This window comes from Hypomesus transpacificus, chromosome 5, assembly GCF_021917145.1.
Source record: "Hypomesus transpacificus isolate Combined female chromosome 5, fHypTra1, whole genome shotgun sequence".
Taxonomy (NCBI): Eukaryota; Metazoa; Chordata; class Actinopteri; order Osmeriformes; family Osmeridae; genus Hypomesus; species Hypomesus transpacificus.
The window spans coordinates 6,211,146-6,232,359 of NC_061064.1; the positions used below are offsets into that span (position 1 = coordinate 6,211,146).

Here is a 21,214-nt window from a genome sequence, read left to right on the forward strand (position 1 = left end):
GACTGTGCTGACCCTCTCCCCAGTCTGAGGGGGAAAGGTAGCCGGGTCGACTGAGCAATGAGTGACTCACCACACTGTCTGGTGCCCCTCAAACCATCAACATGTTCAACCATTTGACATCCCCCCCAACACAGCCTTGTCTCCCTTTGAGTGAGAAGAGCCTATTGGAAATGTTGTGGGAGAATACTTGGTGCCCCAGCGTATACCCAACGGCAAGAGACAGAATGTCCCAGAATAACTCGGATAAGTTGCTTGAAGTGGAGATTTTCGCATTGACAATATTGTATTAGGGCTTCTTAGGAATGGCTTCAATAGGAACAGCAATGCTTGTTAACAAAGATATCCACTATAGGGCGCTTTATGATTTCCCCCAATTATTCTCTGCAACCCTCTTTTTTACCACATCGCTGTCATGTCCAGATGAGATCTGAATGTGATGTTTACATTTAAAATAAACGAAGGATTGTAGTTTCATTTCCCTACTACTTTACACCATCGCAGACATGGTATGCCTAGTAAGGAGACAAAAAAGATAAAACAACTTTAAATGTCCCTAAAAGTGCCGTAAGGGTGAACACAGCTGAACAAATGAAAACGGAAGGCGGATTTCACCGGAACCTCGAGTCGACGTCTTTGAGGGTCTACCTGCGTGTCTGGCTGACCTGCCACTATCACCTCGTCTAGAAGGTCAGCATTAATATTCAGCCTCAGGATGCTGACTCAGCGAGCCCTTTTATGATGCATGAATCACTGCATCGCCCCCTGCCCTTCCGAGAGCAGCCGTGTACATCGTCTATGCATTAGCATGCAACTTGTCAGACGAGCTGCCACTGGTCCTAAAGGAGTAAAAAGAGATGTTCATCTGAAACATTTACTTTAATCGCAGAGAGACAATCTTCCATGCGTGAAGGCTTGAACGATTCAAATATGAATAAAGACAGTGGGGACAGTCTGCTTTTGGTAGTGGAACCTGCTATCCAATTAGGAGAGGGCTATGACTGTGGATGTCTTCAAACCATACATAGTTAACGTGGATATGCCTAGTTTTACGTCAAAAGGTTTTTTAGTTCTTTTTAAAGGAACCCTGGAGATCTCTACAGGTGTGATGACTTTAAAAAGGGTTCAAAAGGGAAGGTGTCACTTTGCGCGAGGAGAACCAGAAGAGACAGCAGCACAGGCCTTTCCCGCTACCCTCCCTGTTCCTCAAACAGAAAGGCAATTCCCCCTGAGCAATAGGCTGCAGAGTCCCCAAATCCAATTACAGAAAGGGAATGTCAGAATGTTACTGTTGAGGGGAAATTAATTGCTTTGTACCCTCCAAAAAAGAAGAAAAGAAAGATTGCAAATGGATATTAAGCATTAACAATGACAAGGGTGGATTTTAAAGCCTTCCTATTTGACAGTGCACTGCAATTTGAGCTTGTGTTTTCACATGATCTGATGATGATGATAGTTTTGAGTTTATAGAAGAATGGCTGTGAAGTGTTGCAGGAAGACAGGTTCATGTATTATTCAGTAAGATATTAAACTTGCATCCCAGGATGCAAAGGTCTAATCTGATTCGGTGCTTCTAGTCCTATTCGCATATCATCAAGAGATGCAACGATGCAGAGTGTTCATCGGAGAGTCAGTTATGATAAGAACGTCGATGGAGAAACCGGACGATGGCATTTTTGTATCGCTCACCATGAACTTCCCAATGTTATTAACTATCTTCTACTGTGCCTCAAAAAGGACTGTTTGAATATGCTAAGCCATGCTGTTTGCTTGGTTTGGGAGAAGGTCACGGTGCCCTTTGACATCAGCAGCTCGAATATCTAACTACAGCACACAGTGCCACACAGTTCACGGCTGTTGGGCTTTCATTAAGTCGTTTTGATTCCTCTAATTGCTTGAACAGCCTAAGAGAGGCCTGCTGATACCGTTCAATCGCATCTGTAATTACTCAGCAAACATTTAACATTCCATGTAGCGACACGGTGGAAAGACATCCCGTTAATCGGAAGCTCCAGCTGGATTTAAGTCGTCGCTAGTTTAATGACAGTCCAATTAACGTCTAATTGGAACCTTTTATAATTCTGCAGGGCCAAGGAAGGTTAGGTGAGAAGAGGTGCCGCCACGCTTCGTTGGACTTGAAAGACGAGCCTTAAATGAATAGATGGATATAGTCTACCCTTCAAATAGGTCAAGGGAATATCGTCAGACTTTGCGGTCAAATTAAGGGTGTTCATTTCACTGCGAGTCTTTCATGCTGTTAGCCACAACCCTTAGGTTACATGAGTTGCTTTGAATTTTGCAACCCATGGTCATCACCAAACTCACAATTAACGGTTCTTAGCTACACTTTTGGAGCTATATATATATATATGATGATGAAGCTGGAGCGATTCAAGGAACATTTGGTTCTTATCAGTGAAACAACAGATGTGACTGGGCCTGCAGGCAAGGCTTTTGAAAGCACCAGGGGCTAATATCATTAAAAAGACATCATCACCCCCCCCCCCTGCCAAAACCAGAAAGCCATTACAGTATTATTATACAGCATCTCTCCTCCCTAAACAGCAGCCTGGTCCTTATTGCTAAATCTAAGATGTGCATGGGAGCTGCTAGAAAAGAATATTTCGCGGGCGGTATTTATAACGACAAACCAGAAACGGCGCTTCCGCAAAAATGTGAAGAAAAAAAAAAAACACAAATTCATCCCCTTTCCATGAAAGCCAGTGTGACGTGCTCCCTTGTCTTGCCAGCGTGCCTCCTTCAGAGCAGATCAATCAGGCGCATCCGTCGCCTCACTGACAGACTGGAGGTCTGGGTTGGGCAGCCCAGCACAGATCACCAGCGAGGGTTAGAAGGGTCGCCGGGGCGCCGCATCATCACAGCTCAACTCTGGTCTTGAACTCACAAGACAAGAACTGACAGACAGGGACCAGACGAGACAATCTCCTCGGCTGTGTGGGATAAGAGGGAGAGGGGTGGGGGGAATGCTCGGTATTTAATCTAAGATGTCTCGAGAGGTTGTTGTTACAGCAGTCATTTGGCTTCGAGAGGGCCCTGCATTGAAAACCAATTTCCGTCGTCCTCGGAGGACGCCCCGAACGCCACCGAGAGTGGCCGTTCACAGGGGCCACGGCGGGAAGCCTGGCATGGGGGGGGACCGACGACAGCTCCTGGGAGACGTGGACGTTGTCTGAGGTGGCCGGGGTGACAGCTGAACCGAAATAAATCCATCACGCGGTCCACAACTCGCACATCTGCAGCCATATTTAGATATTTACATTTAGTCATTTAGTCATTTAGCAGACGCTCTTATCCAGAGCTAGATATCTGATCAAGAGGTCGACGATGGAGCGGCGCTCCCTATTTCTGAAGCGGCCTTTAGGTAAGATTGCACATACATTTACATTTAAATTTAGCAGATACTCTTATCCAGAGCGACTTGCAGTAAGTTCAGGGACATTCTCCCCGAGGCAAGTAGGGTGAAGTGCCTTGCCCAAGGACACAACGTCATTTTGTACGGCCGGGAATCGAACCAACAACCTTCTGATTAATAGCCCAACTCCCTAACCGCTCAGCCATCTGACCCCCCAGACATACTGACATACAGTACATGGAGATGAAGCGTTTGACACACCCCTAATGAGGTTCTAAAGGGTAAGTGATCTTTGATACCTTTATATGGGTGAGCCATGATAGGGTGGGTGCACTTTGTGTAACGCAGCGAGCAATTTCAAAAGGTCACCAGACTTCCGATGGCATTTTTACGGGTGAGGAGTTAATATAGTCAGTGAATGCGAGATGTCTAGTGCACAGTTTGTAGGCCTATCTGTTGGTTGAGGGCCGAGGCTTGACTATATCCCTAGCTTCTAAAAACAACAACAAATAGAGGGTGGAGAATGACCAACAGTCACAGGGGGAAAAAAGGTTATAGGCAACAGGTTGCCTAAATACAACTGTAGCATGCCAATTCAGTCTCACAAGCCAACAGAGTCCTTTTATTGATTTAGAACTCTTCAGAAAGTCCTTCCCCATTCGGAGGTTTGTGTCTAGAAGATCAATAGGAAACCACTCTGATAATACTTCAAATCAAGGGTAAAATAAAACTGGATTACAATTTGAAGAGTGCCATCTCATCGATTATTCATGGGTTGAATTTCGGAACGGCCTGTGTGATCGACGGCATGTGCTTGTCTACATTCATTTGCGGATGCCAGGGACGATAGTTAACGTTAGCAATAGTGTCGTTTGCCGGGAACGCTAGTGTGGGCTCGTGTCTGTCTGGGGGGCCCTAAATGGAAAATGGTAGGCTCTCCTGCCAAAGTAAATTCCTTGTCTGTGCAAACTTTCATGGCGAATAAACACCAATTCTGATTCTGATTCTAAGTCACTCACCAGGCTGTCCAGTCCCCCTCCCAGAAGATCCACAGCCCCCATCTGCATGGAGGACACCTGGGGAACGTTGACGGGGGGCCCCAGGTCCAGGTTGAGCAGGTCCCCGAGGAGGTCCCCCTGGGAGGGGATGACCTGGGTCTGGTCCTGGGGGGGCGCCGGGCCCGCGCTCACGGGGCTCTCGCCTGTGTCGATGCTGAGGCGGGAGACAGAATGGGAAAGCAACCTTGGCAGGGCGGCCAACCGTGCCACGCTGTGGCACGACGGCTACTGTGCGAGAACCAAAAAACGGCCCAAAGCCCATGAAGGCTTCACAAGACAGGTCATTCACCAAGGGGCCTTACTTCTAGACAGAGGGTTACATTCTCTTAGGGGGTTAGATCCAACAGTATTATACAAGGAACACAACCATTTTAACCCCCGAAAATCCTCACAAATATGACATTCCAGGTTGTGTGTGTCTCTCTCTCTCTTTCTCAGCGCGTCCCTCCAGCCCTACCTGCCGTGCTGGATGGGCAGGTGTTTGCGGTGGATGCCGTGGCTGCCCTCCACAAAGGCGTTGGGGGGCTTGTGGTAGACGGAGGCCAGCGAGCCGATGTGGCAGATGAGCTCGTCCAGCAGGGTGGGCTCGATCAGGTCCGTCTCCTCCGAGATCAGGGGCTTCTCCGACAGCACCACCTCCTTGGCCGTCACGGGGTCGGTGGAGAGCAGGCGCCAGTAGATGTAGCCTCGGTCGCGCAGGTCGGGGTTGTCCGAATCCTGAGGTAAAACATTGACGAAAACCCCACCCCCAAAAAAGACGATGAGGTGAAATATGAATAAATATTTGAGGTAAAAATCCAAAACTGGACGGCGAGCTTGTGTGAGGTCCCTACGTGTCCTCCTGTCTAGCCGTCTAGGCGTGCCCCGCTCACCTGCGTAGCAAGACTTAGAACCTGCTGCACCAGCTCCTGAGTCTCAGATGGCTTCTTGAGGAACAGCTTGACGATGGCGGTCAGCAAGGTGAGCTGGACCTGAAACGCACGCCACAAAAAAAGAAATTATCTGACCTGCCCCGGCGTTAACAACCCCTTGTCCAACAAATCCGGTCATTTGGTCGGGCCTCAGAGCTCTTGCTCGTTAAAAGTATGCGATCGAAAGGAGAGACCGAGGGCCAACCTATAAGCCTTTAGGGACACGGGCACTGCAACGGAGACGAACGTCTTCATTCCCCTGGTCTCAAATCCCCCTAAAAACGCCTCGAACACACTCAGAGAGCCACATCGTTTCCCTGCATGGTCGGGAGGCAACAGACCTGGGTGCTCTCGTCGTGGAAGCCCTCCAGGAAGCTCTCCAGCAGCTCGTCGGCGTTGTCGATCCTCTCGGCGTACTCGCCCACGATCCAGATCATGGCGGCGCGCGCGTCCGGTTCGTCCAGGGAGTCCAGGTTCTCACAGAGCGTGGCGATGATGCTCTCGTACCTGAGGGAGGGAGGGGTTGGGGGTTGGGAGGGTAGATGCATCATCCGGCTTAGGTCATCATGCGCTTACCGTAGTGTGAATACACTTTCTGCGGGACCGAGACAGGCCTGAAGGGGTTCGGGGCAGCGTGGTCAACGGGTTACCGTGTAAAAGCCCAACTTCATACCGCGGAAGGAATTCAGTCCCTTCACTTATAAACATAACCTAATCTTAACCACTTATAAACTAAACCTAAAGCCTGCCTATGGCAGCAAGCAGGAAATAACGGCATGCCTCGGGTGATGTCACGCACTTGTTGGGGTACTTGCGGAAGATGTCCCTGATGACCACGATTGCCTCCTGGACAACGTAGTTGACCTTGGTCTGGATCAGGTCCAGCAGCGTGCTGACGCAGCGCTCGGCAGATTGCTGTAAGGGGGCCGAGAGACAACAGTAAACTGATTGTATGCATACCGGAGGATGTGGCAGAAACTGATCGTGCAACGTTATCATGTGTTCCTTTAATTGTATCATGACTGTTTCACACTGCGGGAGGATGTTTCCTCGTGACTCAGTCTGAAAGCTGGGTTTCATTGATTTAACCAGACTTCCCAAAAAAACATGTCCTCCATGCGTCCTCTAATGCTAGACTGGAACAGCGGACTGAAGCGGGAGGAAGCTGGTTGGGTGGGGCATACAGATGGAGGAGGACTTTTTGGATCTCTGTTGGTGTGGGACTGCAGGGGGCATTGTCCTGGCCTGCGATGCCTTCTGTGCTGGGGGTCATTACCTCCACTTTGATGGCACAGCGCCCGATGGCCCTCACCGCCTTCCGCACAAAGTCGACGTCCACCTCTGTGGCGTACTCCTTCAGCTCGGCCAGGACCTGAGGAGAGCGAGGAACGTTCCGGAATCAGAGGACACATTCGCATGCATGCCCAAACAAGCCCAGCGCATGGCAACAGAATCTTTATCAGCAAGTGGAAACTAACATTCACAGGTCTGAGGATTCATAGCCGTTTCCGTAAACAGACCGTGCAATTACGACAAGCCTTGCCCAATCCTCCTGCCAACCCTGCCCCCAATCAGTTTACTCTACGGACTTCTCGAGATAGGCTTGTGATTGTCCAGGATTGGGAAGAATGGCAGTTTCAATGGCCTTGGAGGGATTTACTGCAGACTAGTCTGGGCCTGCCTGACTTGTCAAACACTGGGGCTGTAAATACGAGACCAGCCTCTCAGACACTGGCTGTCTAGAACATGTTCACTTCAGTCACCACGTCTGACAGCACATCAATCCGCTCGAGCAAGCAGTGGATCGGGAATGACTCACTGGAATGTGTCGACATCGGAACTGAATGACCCTTCAATAAAGAGGAGCCTTTTAGAAATAACATTCAGGATTCAGGTGTGAATCCTGTTCTTCATTTGGGTAAGCTTTAGCACATCCTGCATAGGCCAAACCATGTCAATAGACGAATACAGGAAGCTTACACTGAAATGAACTGAATACTAAACAGAGGGCAACAACAATGGCCAGGTGTTAGGGGCATGTGTGTACTGGACAGGGATTTCCTAATGTCAGTACCTGGGCAATGTTAGCCTGGGAGGCCAGGCGAATCATGATGTCCAGTTTCTCCAGTTTGACGTAGATGGGGTCGTTGTACTTGACAAAGAACACCTTGATCTCCTGCTTCAAGATCTCAGGCCTGGATGGAGAGAGAGAGAGAGAAAGAGAGAGATGGGAGAATGAGATGGAAGCCGCGACACATCAAAGGGAATATTAAGCGACGGTGACCTGATCTGAACCCAGACAACTCACAATGGGGGGTGAAAATTGTAGTAAGGGAAATGCTGTCACCTACTGGCTATGTAGCATAAAGTACATTCGGACCATAATGTTGCAATGTCTACCTGACTACCACATATCTGAACAAAGGAGTAGTGACTGTTTAACAAGGGAGTACAACACAGAGTAGGATGCATGCGTGAATGTTTTGAAATCATAAACAGAGGACAGCCGAGTTCCTGGGGGGGTTCGCGGGGGGTTCGTTCGCACCTTTTCTGGACGATGAGGTTGATGTTGCGCAGGGCCACGTACTGGACCTCGGGCTCCCCCGACAGCAGGGTGACCAGCGGCGGGGACAGCTTCTTCAGCAGGGTGTTGTAGTAGTCCGAGTCCTTGGGCAGCAGCTCCAGGAACTTCATCAGCACCTTGACGGCCGACAGCACCACGGCCGAGTTGGCGTGCGAGAGACGCGGGGTGACGCGTTCGCAGATGCTGGGGGAGGGGGGGGGGGGGGGCGGGGCAGAGAGGAGGCGATTTCAGAGAAAGGTTGAGGTAGTTTAGGTACCTTAAAAGGGGAGACTAAGGTACGTTTCACGGGTTGTGCATACGCGCACTGTCAAACAAACACACACAAAGACTTATGGCCCACATGCTCCCGTGAGAAACGTCCAGAACCGTAAATATAGAAGCTCAAGAAAAAGTAAACACCGTGTGACTGCTTCACACGGCTTCGGATCCTCGCAACCCGTTAAACACAGGACACCCGCCAACACAAGACACACCCCCTACGCTCTCTCACCTCTGGGCTTCTCGCTCGTCCTTGGGGCTGTAGTTGGACAGGCAGTCCAGGATGAAGATCTGGCCCCACTCTGTGCACTCGTTGAGGGCCGTCAACAGCTTGTTGATGTTCTGGGGGTTCAGGTCCAGCAGGTTGCTGTTGGGGTGCGACTCGCTGATCTCAGAGAGAGCTGCGACGGCGTTGGCCACCACCTGGAGAGTACAGGAGAGGTGGGTTCGGTTACTCACCTGGTACTAATGGCTGGCTTCTAGGGCTTTCTGGGTTTGCGAGAGTGTTATTTCCCGACTGTTAAAACAGGGATGTCGAGGTGCGCCCCGGGTAGCCTACATGGTGTGCGCTGAGGCCTTACCACAGCGGCCTGGGTTCGAATCCGGCCTGGTCCTGGTTCCTGCATGCCCCCCCCCCCTTTGCCTTTCCTGCCACACTTTACTTAAAAAATGTCCTATGAAAAAATATATATACAAAAATAAAACAAACAGTGACGTCTGCTCACCATGGGGTTGGAGTCGGCGATGAGGTCCCTGAGGGAGTCCAAGAAGCCCTGGTCCTCCACCATCTGGGCGTTGATGTCGTGGAGCTTGGCCACGCACACGGCCGCCGTCTTCCTCACGTAGGGGTCCTCGTCCTTCAGACACTTCCTCAGCGGCTCGCACAGGTACTCCGTGATCTTGTCCACGCGGATGCAGCCCATGGTGCGCACGGCCAGGGCTCGGATCAGGGGGTTGGGGTCCTCGCAGTCCTGAGGTGGAGCGGGGGGGGGGGGGACCGCGGGGGGGGGGGGGGGGGGGGGGGACCGCGGGGGAGAATCGAATTTAGACGTTGGTGTATTTACATTGTGTTATGGTTGGAATACTTTATGGGCAAGAGTGATGGCAGAAGGCCAAAGGGCATCACAAGAGATTGACAGTCGCACAAAAAGTTCAATGTCAATCCAAGTAGTGACTGAAATCAAATCAAAGAAATGGGACATTCAAACGTGATATCAGTGGACCTCAAAGTGACAAAAGGTGAAGAAAGGTGTCCTGCCTTCACAAAGCTGTTGACAGCCATGATGGCCATGTCTGGCTGACTCTTAGCGTAGTTCATCAGGTACAGGTAGACTAGCTTTTTCAGCTCCAGGTTGTCTGTCTGCATGCAGTTCACCACATCCGGGAACAGCGAGCTGGGAGAGAGATGTGTGTAGAAAAGAGTCAACAGAAACATTTGAAGAAAAACACTGCATAATAATATTCCAAAGCAAGTGTGACACCAAAAGGATCTTGAACGCTCATATATGTAAAAATTTGATGGGGCTAACCATGAACACAGTGGTCATAAGAGCTGCTACAGAAGATATGCAAAGAGAGAGGCTATACCTGACGTCTTTACCCACAGTCATGGCAGCGATGACCTTCTTCACGGCCTCCTTCCTCTTCTCTTTCTTCTCATTGTTCAGCTCAGCTTTCAGCTCAAAGATCTCGCCTGTAAGTGGACCCAGGTGCAGCGTTAACCGCAGCCCAGTACATCCAGCTCAGTGCACGCAGCAATGCTATTATCAGTAAGCCTGCACTCGCGTTAAGAAATGTGCACGGCCTTTGCACCTAGTTCCCTGTGAATTAAATCGTGTGGACTCACCTTTTTTGTTGGTTGTAAAATATTTGGAGTCAGTCATCGTTGCAGTTTTTCAAATCTGAAATTAAGAATTTTATAATGTTTGACAAAGAACACAGGAAAACAACTACCTATATGGCAATGTTACAGATAATTAAGATCTTAATCAAGGAACTGGACTCGAACTTCTCATGAAGCCATGTTTTACAGAACACATGCCATATGATTACTTTAGTCATTTTAAGAATATGCATTTGGAGGACATTGCGATGCCATCTTAGAAGTCACGACATCATACCAGCATCACTTTCACTGAAGAGCGACTGGCTAACACATAGAGCTAGCAGTTTTTATGGTTTCATACAAATACAACATAGATATTTCAATAACATTCGACCTGAAATCCTTACTATGGTGTGACCCCAAAACAGCAGCCAGTGCCAGTGGACAAGGGGGAAATCTGGCTGGCTAGCTAGCTCTAGTTGTAGTAGCAGATCTAGGGCTACTAGCTAACTATCTGGTTGATGTACAGGCGGCCAAAGCGGCCTCTGTCAGTGCTTGTGACATAGAGGCTAACGTTAGGCTATTTTATGAAATATTCCCAAACACAAGTCACTTTAAAATTAGATAGCTACATACTTGGTTTGATGTTATGTCAAGGACAAAATCCGACAGGGCGGTGAACGACGGTCTTCGCTAACAAGCAACCAACTGCTGAGTTATTTTGCCTGCTTTGCTGCAGCAGAGGTTTAGCTAGGTAGCCGTGGAAAGATGGAGAAGCCCGGAAAAACAAAATGAAGCGGAGGAGAAGGAAAGGCGTACCACCCCGGAACTTGTAATCTAAAGCAGAAACACTCGGACGTTGTTTACAGGAGGACCAGCTGTATCTCTATGGGTGAACCACGTTGAGATCGGGTGCGTGAGTTTAACAACCCAGTACTAACGTATTTGGTTTTTGAAAGTGAATTTGGTCATTATTACTGACCGTTTCAGCGACACAAGATGCAAATATGCAACGTGTGCAGTGACCAGACGCCTAAATATCGATGTCCAGCTTGTAAAATCCGATAGTGAGTATTGGCACATCATCACATCAATATCAAGTTTTATTTGGCAACCAATGTTAAACCTTTTAACACCACTGATTCACGTCTTTCTGTTTTGCAGCTGTTCGCTCGTTTGTTACAAAAAACACAAAGGTAAGAAGCACTGCGTGCTTTTTGTCAGAACACTGAATTTCCCGTGTGTCACTTATAACTTTGACCACATCACAGTTTTAGGTTTGCCATTCTAACAAGTAGGCCCACACTAGCCACTTTACACAGTGCACCCAGAAGCTGAAAGTGACAATCAGCAATATTGCACTAATTGTACCCCACTCGTCTTTAGGTTAGTATAGGTTTATAAGGTTAGTATAGTTTATTATGTGTATTAGAGGTTTAGTATAATGTATTGTATATTATCTTGTATATTTAAATGTATTACATGTTAGCTTATCATAGGTGTTATCTATGTTCTGAGTACTTATGTTATGCCAGGTTGCTTTGCGTTGTCTTATCCAGAGAATTTCAGTGCCAAGTTGTGTTGTTCTGTGCATCTGACAATAAAAGACTTGAACTGCAAGTAAATTAACATGTTCACGGTTCACCCAGATACCTGCCTGCCTTCGAAACCTACAGTGCAGGAACCAACTCCAGATTTGCAGAGAAGTTCTAACAACGGTAGGGCATCCTATCTCAGTTTTCGAGTATTTAGCATGCATCACCCGGAAACAACAAAAAAACACTTGTGATGGTTTGACCAACACTGTTTTTTAGCAGAGCAACCATGGACAGTTGAAGATCTCCTCGCCGACGACGAGGAAACAGATAAAGTACCACTCGAAAGGCTTAAACTATTAGGTAGGACGTGTTATATACCTTCAAGTTGAATCCTGACACTTGTGCTAAATGTTACATTTTGGTATGTGGCTTCAAATGTTTAACTTTGTATTTGCCGTTTGTGATCATGATCTAAAATGGCTACTCCATCCATGTTCCGGTTCTACAGGTAAATCAGAAGAGCTTAAGGATCTTCTTCGCAACCCCCACCTCTGTCAGCTGCTTCAGGAAATTGATGCTGCTGACAGAAAAGGAGACGCCATGAAAGCTGCTATGCAGGAACCTCTGTTTGTGGAGTTTTCAGATCAGTGCTTGAAAATTGTTGAAAATAATGAGTATAATGAGATATAGTTTGTTTAAACAGTTTGCATGTTGTCCGTCTACCACCCATATTGAGTCAAGTAATGAAATTTAAAGACCAATAAAAAGCCTCAGTTTGTGCAGATTTGTTTAATATTGATTGTAAATATGAAGTCATTACAAAGACTGTACACCAATCTGAAGTTCTCAAACTATTTACAGATAATGATGTTTCTTAAAATAAAAATGGATTGTAGCAATACCTTCCTAGTTTAAATACTAGATATGCACAACTTGGATACAAGAATATTCATACAAAAACAATTGGATTACAAAACATCTAGAATTGATTACACTATTTGCATTTCAGGCAGTGTGGCACAACAGTGAGTTAACATGCTAATATATAGTATTAATATTCAGCAGCATTTATAAGAAAGCTTTCTCCACGTCCTTTTAGAAATATAATTCCTTATCAAGTTAAGTGTTCATTTTCCCGCATGTTGGACAAGTGAACTATTAAATATAAAACATAGCATTTAATACACACATCATCTTCCTCCAGTCATTTAACGTTTGTCAGGCAATATAAGTGCCAAAGCATAAAAACAAATTAACCAGAACACATTCTAAACGAAAATAATTTAAATGTATTCCCATAAAAATGATCATCTTCTCGGGTTTCGTCAATAACAAACTGGGCACCTGACATTAATACACAAAAAACACTGCCTTTAACACAGTAATATACATCCATGAGCAACTAATTGCAATTTCCCAATACGTCTACAGTACACTTAACTTTAGGTTTGGATAAAGGCACTTGCCATTTCACCTGAGACTTTCAACAATGATACCATGTTTGAAGTAAAATGTCCTATATTCTAATATCTTTCTACATTATTAAAAGGTGCTTGGATTGAGGCAGATCACTTAGTGTTGGAGATGGAATACAAATCAGGAAAGGGAATGAGAAGAGTCAGTTGTTTTCTAGCAGGATTTGGTTAAAACCTGTCACGCCATCAAACTGCTGTGCTGGGTGCATGTCCGCGTAGAGTAGTGGAGATCTCTGGAAGTGGAGCTTTACAGGGCCCTTGAAAGAAAAATGAAAATAACACTGTATGCGCTGTACTTAATACCTTATAATGCATCATTTGGGTGAACATTCTTTTCACTTTATGAAAAGGGAGTCAGGTGGCTGAGCGGTTAGGGAATCAGCCTAGTAATCTGAAGGTTGCCAGTTCGATTCACGGTCGTGCTAAATGACATTGTGTCCTTGGGCAAGGCACTTCACCCTGCTTGCCTCGGGGGAATGTCCCTGTACTTACTGTAAGTCGCTCTGGATAAGAGCGTCTGCTAAATGACTAAACGTAAATGTAATGTAAAAGGCAAGGATCTCCATGTGTGAGGAAACCATCATCTTACCCTGGGCTGAGCTCTGATAGAGGCCACCCCCTGTTTAAATTGATTAGTCTCCACCCTGTATTCCCCTCTGTTAAGGGGCATGTTGAGTAGTGCCATCACAGACATCATCTTCTGGAACCCTGTGGCTGTCATGGACACGGTGATGGTAGGGGCGGAAGCCAGAGCCAGACCCATGGGCCAGCCTCGCACGATAACCGGCTCCTGGAAGCTGGAGAGCTGCACAGAGCCTCTCTCCCTGAGGATTGGGTCCAACGCCGGCAGGTCCTCCTCTTCCTGGAGGTCTTCGGCATCATCCAGCTCCGCCTCAGCCAGGGCGTCCATCAGTGCCTGCAACCCAGACAAAGAACAGCCATGTCAGTCAACTCGCCACAGGAGTACGTGGCTGCTTGATATCAAATCAAATGTATGAATACTGCATCTCACCCTCCATTTCCTCCAGTTGGTCTGAATGACCGTGGCTGCCCTCTGCCATCGCTGGACCGTCTTCCTCACCAGCCAGGACCGCACCACTGCCAGACAAAACCAGATGATCACAGAGTCATCACAGATTTCTAAGAAGCTCTTTTAACAACATCAACATCTGATGCAGGGCCATGTTCATGGGTTCACGAGGCCTGCCAGCGACAAACAGGTGCAATGCTTTGATGTGCAACCACTAATCTAATCACGGTCGTGTGTCGAACGGAAAAAAAGAACATCCTTCATTAGCCTCGTCAGATGGCGACATTATGGCCACGATTGGTCAATGGAACCTAAGTCCTGTGATCCTGAGGCATGTCCTAAATATTCTCATGAAACCGGCCAAAGGCTGGTGGCCAGACGGGCAAGCCGTGTCACACATTGGCAACAGCAGGGCCCTCTAAGCCCTGACGTCCGAGAGTACACCTGAACACCAACAGGCGATTTAGAATAAGCTTTACCTGCTTGGATCAGGACGGCAGCTTGTCTCCGAGCTTGCCGTCTGCGCTGGCAGTGCCGGCGCCAGCAGCACTGGATAGAGAAGGCCTTCTGGGACAACACCCGGTTCCTGTGCTCCTCCATGAGGTCCAGCTGTGGGGCAGATCAAAGCAGATCAGCACTGGGGGGGATTAGGGCTCAACCCAGACTCACCTCGCTTTGGCTGCTTACGTCTGGGCCAGTTTAGGGCGAGAGAACCTGGATGTCCAAAGCCCCACTATAGGCGCAATGACACTACTGACCGATTTAAAGGCTCAGGCTTGTTCCATTTGAACCAAAGAGGTTTACATGTCGAGGACGCGTTTGACGATGATAACATTACACCCAAGTGTACATATACTGTCGTTTCTGTACGCTCGGTTGAGTGGTTTGCGGACACATCACTGACCATGGCCTGCGTCAGAAACACTTTGGTCCTCCCACAGTGCACCAGGGTGCTGCGTGGCTCACTGTCAACATCCCGCGTCGGGTCACTGGCGTGGCTTTCTAACACCACTCCGAGAACATCCGCCACTGCTGAGCCAAGATTGTCCTCGTTGGAAGCGTCCAAGCCTGAGTCAGAGGGGGATGGGGGTTAGAGGGAGACAGGATGGGGGTTAGAGGGAGACAGGCTGGGAGTTTTTCCTGAAGCACTGTACACAAACATGGAACAGCGAACACATCTTGAACAGAGGTCGAAAGATTCAGGCTGCGTAGACATCATTCCTACCATGCTGATTATTTCATTCAAGGTTGAATGGATGCAAGAGTGCCATGACATGGTTGGCAGGCCAAAGTTAATGTTTACAGATTCGGTAATACCCGGAAAACCCCATGACTATGATGATCATGTACTTACATGGCCATACTCTTCATATTACAAATTCATATCAAGAGAACTTTCTAGTACTTTATCTGCAGGCATTTGCGTGCATCAAAAAACAATGACAGGTGGACGAGGCCCATGCCAAGTTCACAAAGGGAAATGGAAGCACGCCATGCAACTGAGAGTAAGCCTTTACCTGAGAGCTTCTACAAAAGCTTAAAAAGGTTATTAGAAAAGTCTGGTTTTCTGGTGTCCATAGCAATGACAGCAGGGGAGGGAAGAATCTCAAATCGAAGGAGAGAAGGGCTTGCAGAGGAAGAGGGGAGACGGCAGAGCACAGAAGAGAGAGTACACCTTTGAATTCACCGAGCTGGGATCAAACCCCTCCATATGATGTCACATCCATAATGAGTTGTGTCTCTACTTTGGTCAGACTTACCATTCCGACTTGAGTTGGAAATCAGTCCATAGCGTTGCATGAAACTTATGTAGGGAATTCTGCATGAAGAGGGAAACACAAAATGACATCTCAGGCAAAGTCAAAAGGAAAGATTGACAGCGTCTATACAGATATTTCTGAAACGTCATCTACCTGATTGGAAAGCCCGCCGCACTAATGTGTATGGTCTCCACAATTCCACAAGCCTCCAGTTGCATAATAACCTTATGATAAATACATCAAGGTTGTTAGAAGAGGATGTCATACACTTCCTTCCAAACCATAAAGACAAATAAACATTGAAATATGAAAAGGTTAAATGCTGGTCATGATAGAAAGTACAGCGAGACGTTCCTGTGTGATGTGGACAAAATGCACATACTCCCATGCCATTATCAAATTATAATGAACTGACATCAACAAAGGAGTCATAAATGACACTTGCAATGACCCAGCCTCGCAGTAGCAAACAGCACGTCTTGACATTGTGTTATTCAGATAAGACATATTCTGAGTACAAAGGTTTCAGCATGACTCACTGACGCTTGGTAATGTACTGACGTGGTTCTGTCCTACCTCCTCCGTTTTGAAAGTCAACGGTCTGCAGTCTGGGTTAGGCTTGATGCAGCGGGTATAGTGAGGAGTGGTGGTGTGTAGGATCTTCATCAGACTCTCCAGAGAATTCTACAGCCAGAACACCAAAGCCATCAGGAGGAATACGAGGAGCCCTTATACGTATCCTTAAATAAAACGGGAAAAATACAAAAAATATTTCCAAAAAACTCACCTTAAACTTGGAGACCACAGTGACCACTTTGCTAAGCCCTCTGGTGGCCTCGTTCTCCGTGTCTCTGTCAGCAAACAGCTGGTGGAGCAGGGGGTTCCCTGACTGCTGAAGCAGCTGGAGGATCTCTGAGGGGACTGGGTCCTACAGGCAGGAAGCAGGATCAAACCGAATCAAACTTTATTTATATAGCGCATTTCAGACAGGAAGGCACCCACAATGCGCTTCACAAAAAGGGATGGGGGCTACAAACACTTATGTTTCACACTCCTTTTCCAGAGGGAAGCAAAAGGAGCCGGTCAGCTTCTGTACTGGAGCGTGTCTAGCCATGACCAATGGAGTTGTTCCCTCCTAACTGTGGACGATTTACCACCGGTAATCAGCTTGGCACCGTACCTTGTTCTTCTCCATCATGCCCTCAATTTGGTAGCTGACCTTCCCGGCATAGTGGGCCACCGTGAAATGGGGCCGCTTGCTGAACTTGTCCCAGCTCACGTTCGTATTGTCAGAGAGCTCCTTCTCCAGACGCGCCCTGAACTGCTTGGCATCCGATGCCCGATTGAGACGACATTCCTGCGGTCAACAAATCGATCCACAAGACAATCACGGACATGCTATAGACCAAGCATATAGATAGCGATATAGCTGATAAGGAAACTAGAGAGATTCGACTTTGCACGAATGACATCATGGTGAACAGACCTCATTGAGGAGAGAGAACACGCCTGCGGGGTATCCCTCGATGAGATTCAGACAGCCCTGGTTATCCTGGTACTTGACAAACGACCATTCCAGCCCTTCAGCAATATACTCTTCCTGTCATGGAGGGGTTATTTCCATCAGAAAACATACATATATTTACAGAGGCCAGAGGTGCTACATAGCCTGAAGTCTATTCATACTTTCCACAAGATGTTCCAAGAAATGAAGCTGAGACAACATGTGAAACTCAACTCAAGAAGTACACTACCTGTTGAGCTTTGAGATAATGGGCGACAAAGTGCTGCTGCAATTTCTCATTGGCGTAGTTGATACAAAGCTGCTCCAGGTTGTTGAGTTGGAAGCACTCAAACCCGTAGACATCCAGCAGACCTAGACACCACAGAGAAAGGACAGCGATCAATCCCACACTCGGGTCATTATATCAAAAGAATGTGTTGCGTGTTCAAATAAGAGGGTTCTGTACCTATGAAATTGCACCAGGTGGATTTGTCTGCACAGATGCTGTTGTTGATGAATGTAACCAACCATTCAAACAATCTGTTGAGAAGAGTAAACAGAGTACAAAAAAAGTCACAAAATATGCCAACTAACATTCCCTTTCATATTCAAACCACAATTGAATTGGATGTCCCCCATCTTTGTTGAAACGGTGACTAAAATGTTCTTGTCCTTACCACACACATAGGGGTGATATTTTGAGTATGTTGTCACACAGAAGGGGTTGGACCTCAGCCCAAACATAAGCAAGACTAATGGAGCAGTGGAGCCATTTCTATTCATCAGCTCTTCGTCTGCGTTTGTCAGACTCACTGGGCATAGATGACCTTGGCAAGGCAGTCTCTCCTGACGCTGCACTCTGGCAGGGAGCAAGGCTTGAGGAGGGCACTCTGCTTGCCCGCCCTCAGGGTCCTCACCCTCAGACACGCCTGGAGCTCCTCCTCGGGGACGCCCAGAAGGGCAGCCGTCTTCTGGAGGAAACCTGACAAACACGGAAGGGTCAGGGCCATTCCAGGTCTTCGAGCGTTATGTCACATGGTGTCACTGGATATGTAGGGATCCACCGTGAAACGATACCTTTGGATTGCTCCTCGAGGTCACATGGCTGCGATTCGTCCGACGAGGGGCGGAAATTCACATTGCCCAACTGAAGAAGACCTGCTAATATCTGTTACACAAAAGAGAGGAGTGGTGGATTTGGAAACATTTCTTTAGGGACGATGGAATTCAAATCTCTTCGTGTGGGTGGTTTACCATGAATATTTGTCCCCTCCTCTCGGCATCGATGCCAAGGTGCACCATCGCCTCTACAGTCTCTTGAAAACAATCTTCTGCAAAGCAACGTAAACAAGAAGAGCGACATGTGTACCACTGATCCAAATAGCAAATCCACATGGATGCAGAGCATGAAAGATCTACACTAACCTTCAAGTGTATTTTCAGCATTTGGGAGCCAAGCAAAACTTTGGTCACATGGCATCCTCCACTCCTTCCTCTGTTCATTCGTAGCTCCTTTCATCATCTAAAACAAAATGTATCTTTAATATGCCTTAATGCCACGTTCATTGAATGGCCAAATCAAAATCATGTTTGAATGGTGTGTCTTAATTACTTGCCTGGTAAAAAATGTGGAAGTTCCTCTCACTGGCTGGTTGGCCAGCTACCCTGGTCTTCTCCAGTAGATATGTTTGCACTGACGCCCCCACTAGCAGCTGGGACCTGCATGACATGACGCATGTTTGAACAATGACCAGGGGTGTAGACAGGATGACAAACGCCTGTCAACTTGATGATTATCTTCATTAGTATCTGCGCACATACCAAGCACTGTCAGAGATATCAATTGACAGGCAGGTACAGGCAGAACGATTACCTGTTTAGTTGGAGCTGGATGTACTTTCCAAACCGGCTGCTGTTGTTGTTTCGTAGCGTGCAGGCATTGCCTACATAAGGGTCAGGGAGGACATTTGTGGGATGAGCAACTGCTCTCAAAAACAACCTTTTGACGGCTCGATGGTTTGATAGCCAGTCTCAGCCTTCTCACCGAATGCTTCCATGATGGGATTGGAGTCCAGCACCCTCTTTTCAATCCTCTCCACCGTGCCGTGGCTCTTCGTCAATGAGGAAGAGGCTGCCACCGTCGCGTAGTACTTCATCAAGCATCGCGAGGTCCAAGTCTGTAAAAGCGATGGTAAGGGCACAGAGAAGGTTCAAATACACCAACTCTGCAGTTGAGTGTTCATCACATGTATTTGATAGTTTCTGTATTGTTTGTTTTTTGGATTAGACAATTTACTTTTCCTGCTCCACTCTCACCACTGACCACCAGGGACTGGTTCATGGGTTCCACTCGGCCCTGCACATTTCGATAGGCCTCCTCTGCCACAATGAAGATGTGGGGTTTGAACTCCTATGCAACAACAAAAAAACATCAAAATACATGGAATGACTCATACTTCAATGACCTTGGTGACCCTTTCTCTTTCCCTTTTTTTGTGCTGAAGAGGAAGAGGCCAGTGGTTCTCACACACCTGAGGCTGAACGGCACAGTGGTACTCCTTCATCACATCCAGAGAGTAGAGGTCTGGGATGGGCTGGAAGGGGTTGAGAGCCACCAGAGTGCACCCAGCATGGGTGTAGAACACCTTAGCACTATACCTTGCTTGCAGGCATTTCAGAACTAGGAGAGAAGAAGGGATCGTTTTTTTTCCTCCTCCAAACATTAGGAGATTTTTGAACCACCCAGAACCATAAGCAATAACCCTGCAATGACCTTTTTTTTAGGCCTACCTGTTGATGGGGTTACCGGGTTGACCTTGGTGAGGTCATCATAGGTGTGGAGCTGACCCTCATCTATGAGAAAGGCCTTAACATCTCCTTCTAGAGAGTCATTGAGAGAATGGCGATGGGAACGGCTCTTCTTCCTGACCCCCCTCACCTGCCAACAAACCCCCCCAGGTCACAGAGGAAAACGTTAATGATAAACTGTGTCCAACCACTGTTGACAACAGGGAAATAGCCACAATAAGTAAGGACAAGCCTTTAATGTCATATATTAGGGATGTTATCGTAAGTGGATCATTCCATATACACCAACCCAAAATAAAATGATTCCATCAAAAGAGATGGAAACTACAACTACAAAGTGTAAACCCAGATTGCTGAGATGTCTCTGGTCTCAATATTCCCTAGACATTAACGTCTTCTTCTCTCATTTCTCTACTCTTCTAGGGTAGCATGCCAATAATATGCGGTGATACTCATTTTGTCAGACATTCTTCTGGGGCGCTTAATAATACACTTTACGAAGACAGCAACAACCTGCAACAATTACAAAGTCTGTTTATGCAAAGGATGCAAAAGCCTAATCCAACATGACACATCTACTTAATGTATTATCGTATGTCAAAGAAGAGGGGCACGTAAACACAACGCTAGTAAAAAGTTCAACACAACGGTACAAGAAAAAGACTACCGAGGACAATGACAAGTATTGGGTCTCATCTCAATCCATTATCTTGTAAATCACAAACAAATGAGTGTGATATAAATCTGAAGTGTCCAAACAACTGAAAAGTAGCTACATATACCTTTCCCCCATGTCCATATCCCATGCGCTGGCTCTTGTCAAAATTCATGGTTTGGTAGTCCCGTCCTTAAAAGCGAACTGGAAATATTTTTATTATAAGGATTTTATTATTGACATCCGTATAGTAGCAAAATAACTCAATACATCAGTTTCCCAAAAAGATTGTCAAATCCCGGGTCTCCGTGTCCAGCCGCCATTTGAAAGAGAATTCCAAGTCTTCTTTTGCTCTGTCATAAATTTCCACAGTGAAGTGAAGGACAAAAAGCAGCCTCCCCGCCTGGATCAACTTGAAACTACACAAGCTGCTGAACC

The 21,214-nt window shown here is 47.1% G+C and overlaps 3 protein-coding genes across 6 annotated transcripts in view; 1 reads left to right on the forward strand and 2 right to left on the reverse strand.

The window, feature by feature from the left end:
• The window catches only part of ap2b1 (adaptor related protein complex 2 subunit beta 1), a 24,623-nt gene extending 13,837 nt beyond the window's left edge, over positions 1–10,786 (reverse strand). For both annotated transcript variants that reach the window (XM_047020780.1, XM_047020778.1), the window contains exons 1-14: positions 10,643–10,786; positions 10,028–10,082; positions 9,769–9,874; positions 9,440–9,575; positions 8,907–9,152; positions 8,414–8,604; positions 7,885–8,106; positions 7,414–7,534; positions 6,616–6,711; positions 6,139–6,254; positions 5,681–5,846; positions 5,301–5,399; positions 4,886–5,145; positions 4,390–4,582 (exon numbers count right to left, since the gene is read on the reverse strand). In XM_047020780.1, coding sequence (XP_046876736.1) covers positions 4,390–4,582; positions 4,886–5,145; positions 5,301–5,399; positions 5,681–5,846; positions 6,139–6,254; positions 6,616–6,711; positions 7,414–7,534; positions 7,885–8,106; positions 8,414–8,604; positions 8,907–9,152; positions 9,440–9,575; positions 9,769–9,874; positions 10,028–10,064 — 1,989 coding nt within the window. In that variant the 5' untranslated portion in view covers positions 10,065–10,082; positions 10,643–10,786. The remainder of the gene's footprint in view (positions 1–4,389; positions 4,583–4,885; positions 5,146–5,300; positions 5,400–5,680; positions 5,847–6,138; positions 6,255–6,615; positions 6,712–7,413; positions 7,535–7,884; positions 8,107–8,413; positions 8,605–8,906; positions 9,153–9,439; positions 9,576–9,768; positions 9,875–10,027; positions 10,083–10,642) is intronic.
• znhit3 (zinc finger, HIT-type containing 3) lies at positions 10,460–12,326 on the forward strand. Of its 2 annotated transcripts, none has more exons than XM_047020782.1 (5): positions 10,460–11,073; positions 11,171–11,202; positions 11,656–11,724; positions 11,821–11,904; positions 12,053–12,326. In XM_047020782.1, the coding sequence occupies exons 1-5, from the start codon at positions 11,006–11,008 to the stop codon at positions 12,232–12,234; spliced, it is 435 nt and encodes a 144-aa protein (XP_046876738.1). In that variant the 5' UTR covers positions 10,460–11,005; the 3' UTR covers positions 12,235–12,326. The 2 variants fall into 2 exon arrangements, with proteins under 2 accessions (XP_046876738.1, XP_046876739.1); XM_047020783.1 differs by having other exon boundaries at positions 11,824–11,904.
• Positions 12,315–21,205, reverse strand: LOC124468164 (unconventional myosin-XIX). Of its 2 annotated transcripts, XM_047020776.1 has the most exons (24): positions 20,904–21,205; positions 20,104–20,251; positions 19,845–19,993; positions 19,610–19,723; positions 19,358–19,490; positions 19,187–19,256; positions 18,930–19,032; positions 18,739–18,835; positions 18,568–18,644; positions 18,391–18,481; positions 18,127–18,295; positions 17,780–17,853; positions 17,564–17,685; positions 17,296–17,409; positions 16,990–17,166; positions 16,597–16,737; positions 16,386–16,493; positions 15,963–16,033; positions 15,810–15,868; positions 14,954–15,117; positions 14,529–14,658; positions 14,032–14,117; positions 13,609–13,935; positions 12,315–13,276 (listed from the first exon to the last, which is right to left on the reverse strand). In XM_047020776.1, the coding sequence occupies exons 1-24, from the start codon at positions 20,949–20,951 to the stop codon at positions 13,163–13,165; spliced, it is 2,886 nt and encodes a 961-aa protein (XP_046876732.1). In that variant the 5' UTR covers positions 20,952–21,205; the 3' UTR covers positions 12,315–13,162. The 2 variants fall into 2 exon arrangements, with proteins under 2 accessions (XP_046876732.1, XP_046876733.1); XM_047020777.1 differs by lacking the exons at positions 19,845–19,993; positions 20,104–20,251; positions 20,904–21,205 and having other exon boundaries at positions 19,630–19,721.
• Positions 21,206–21,214: the final 9 nt, after the last annotated feature.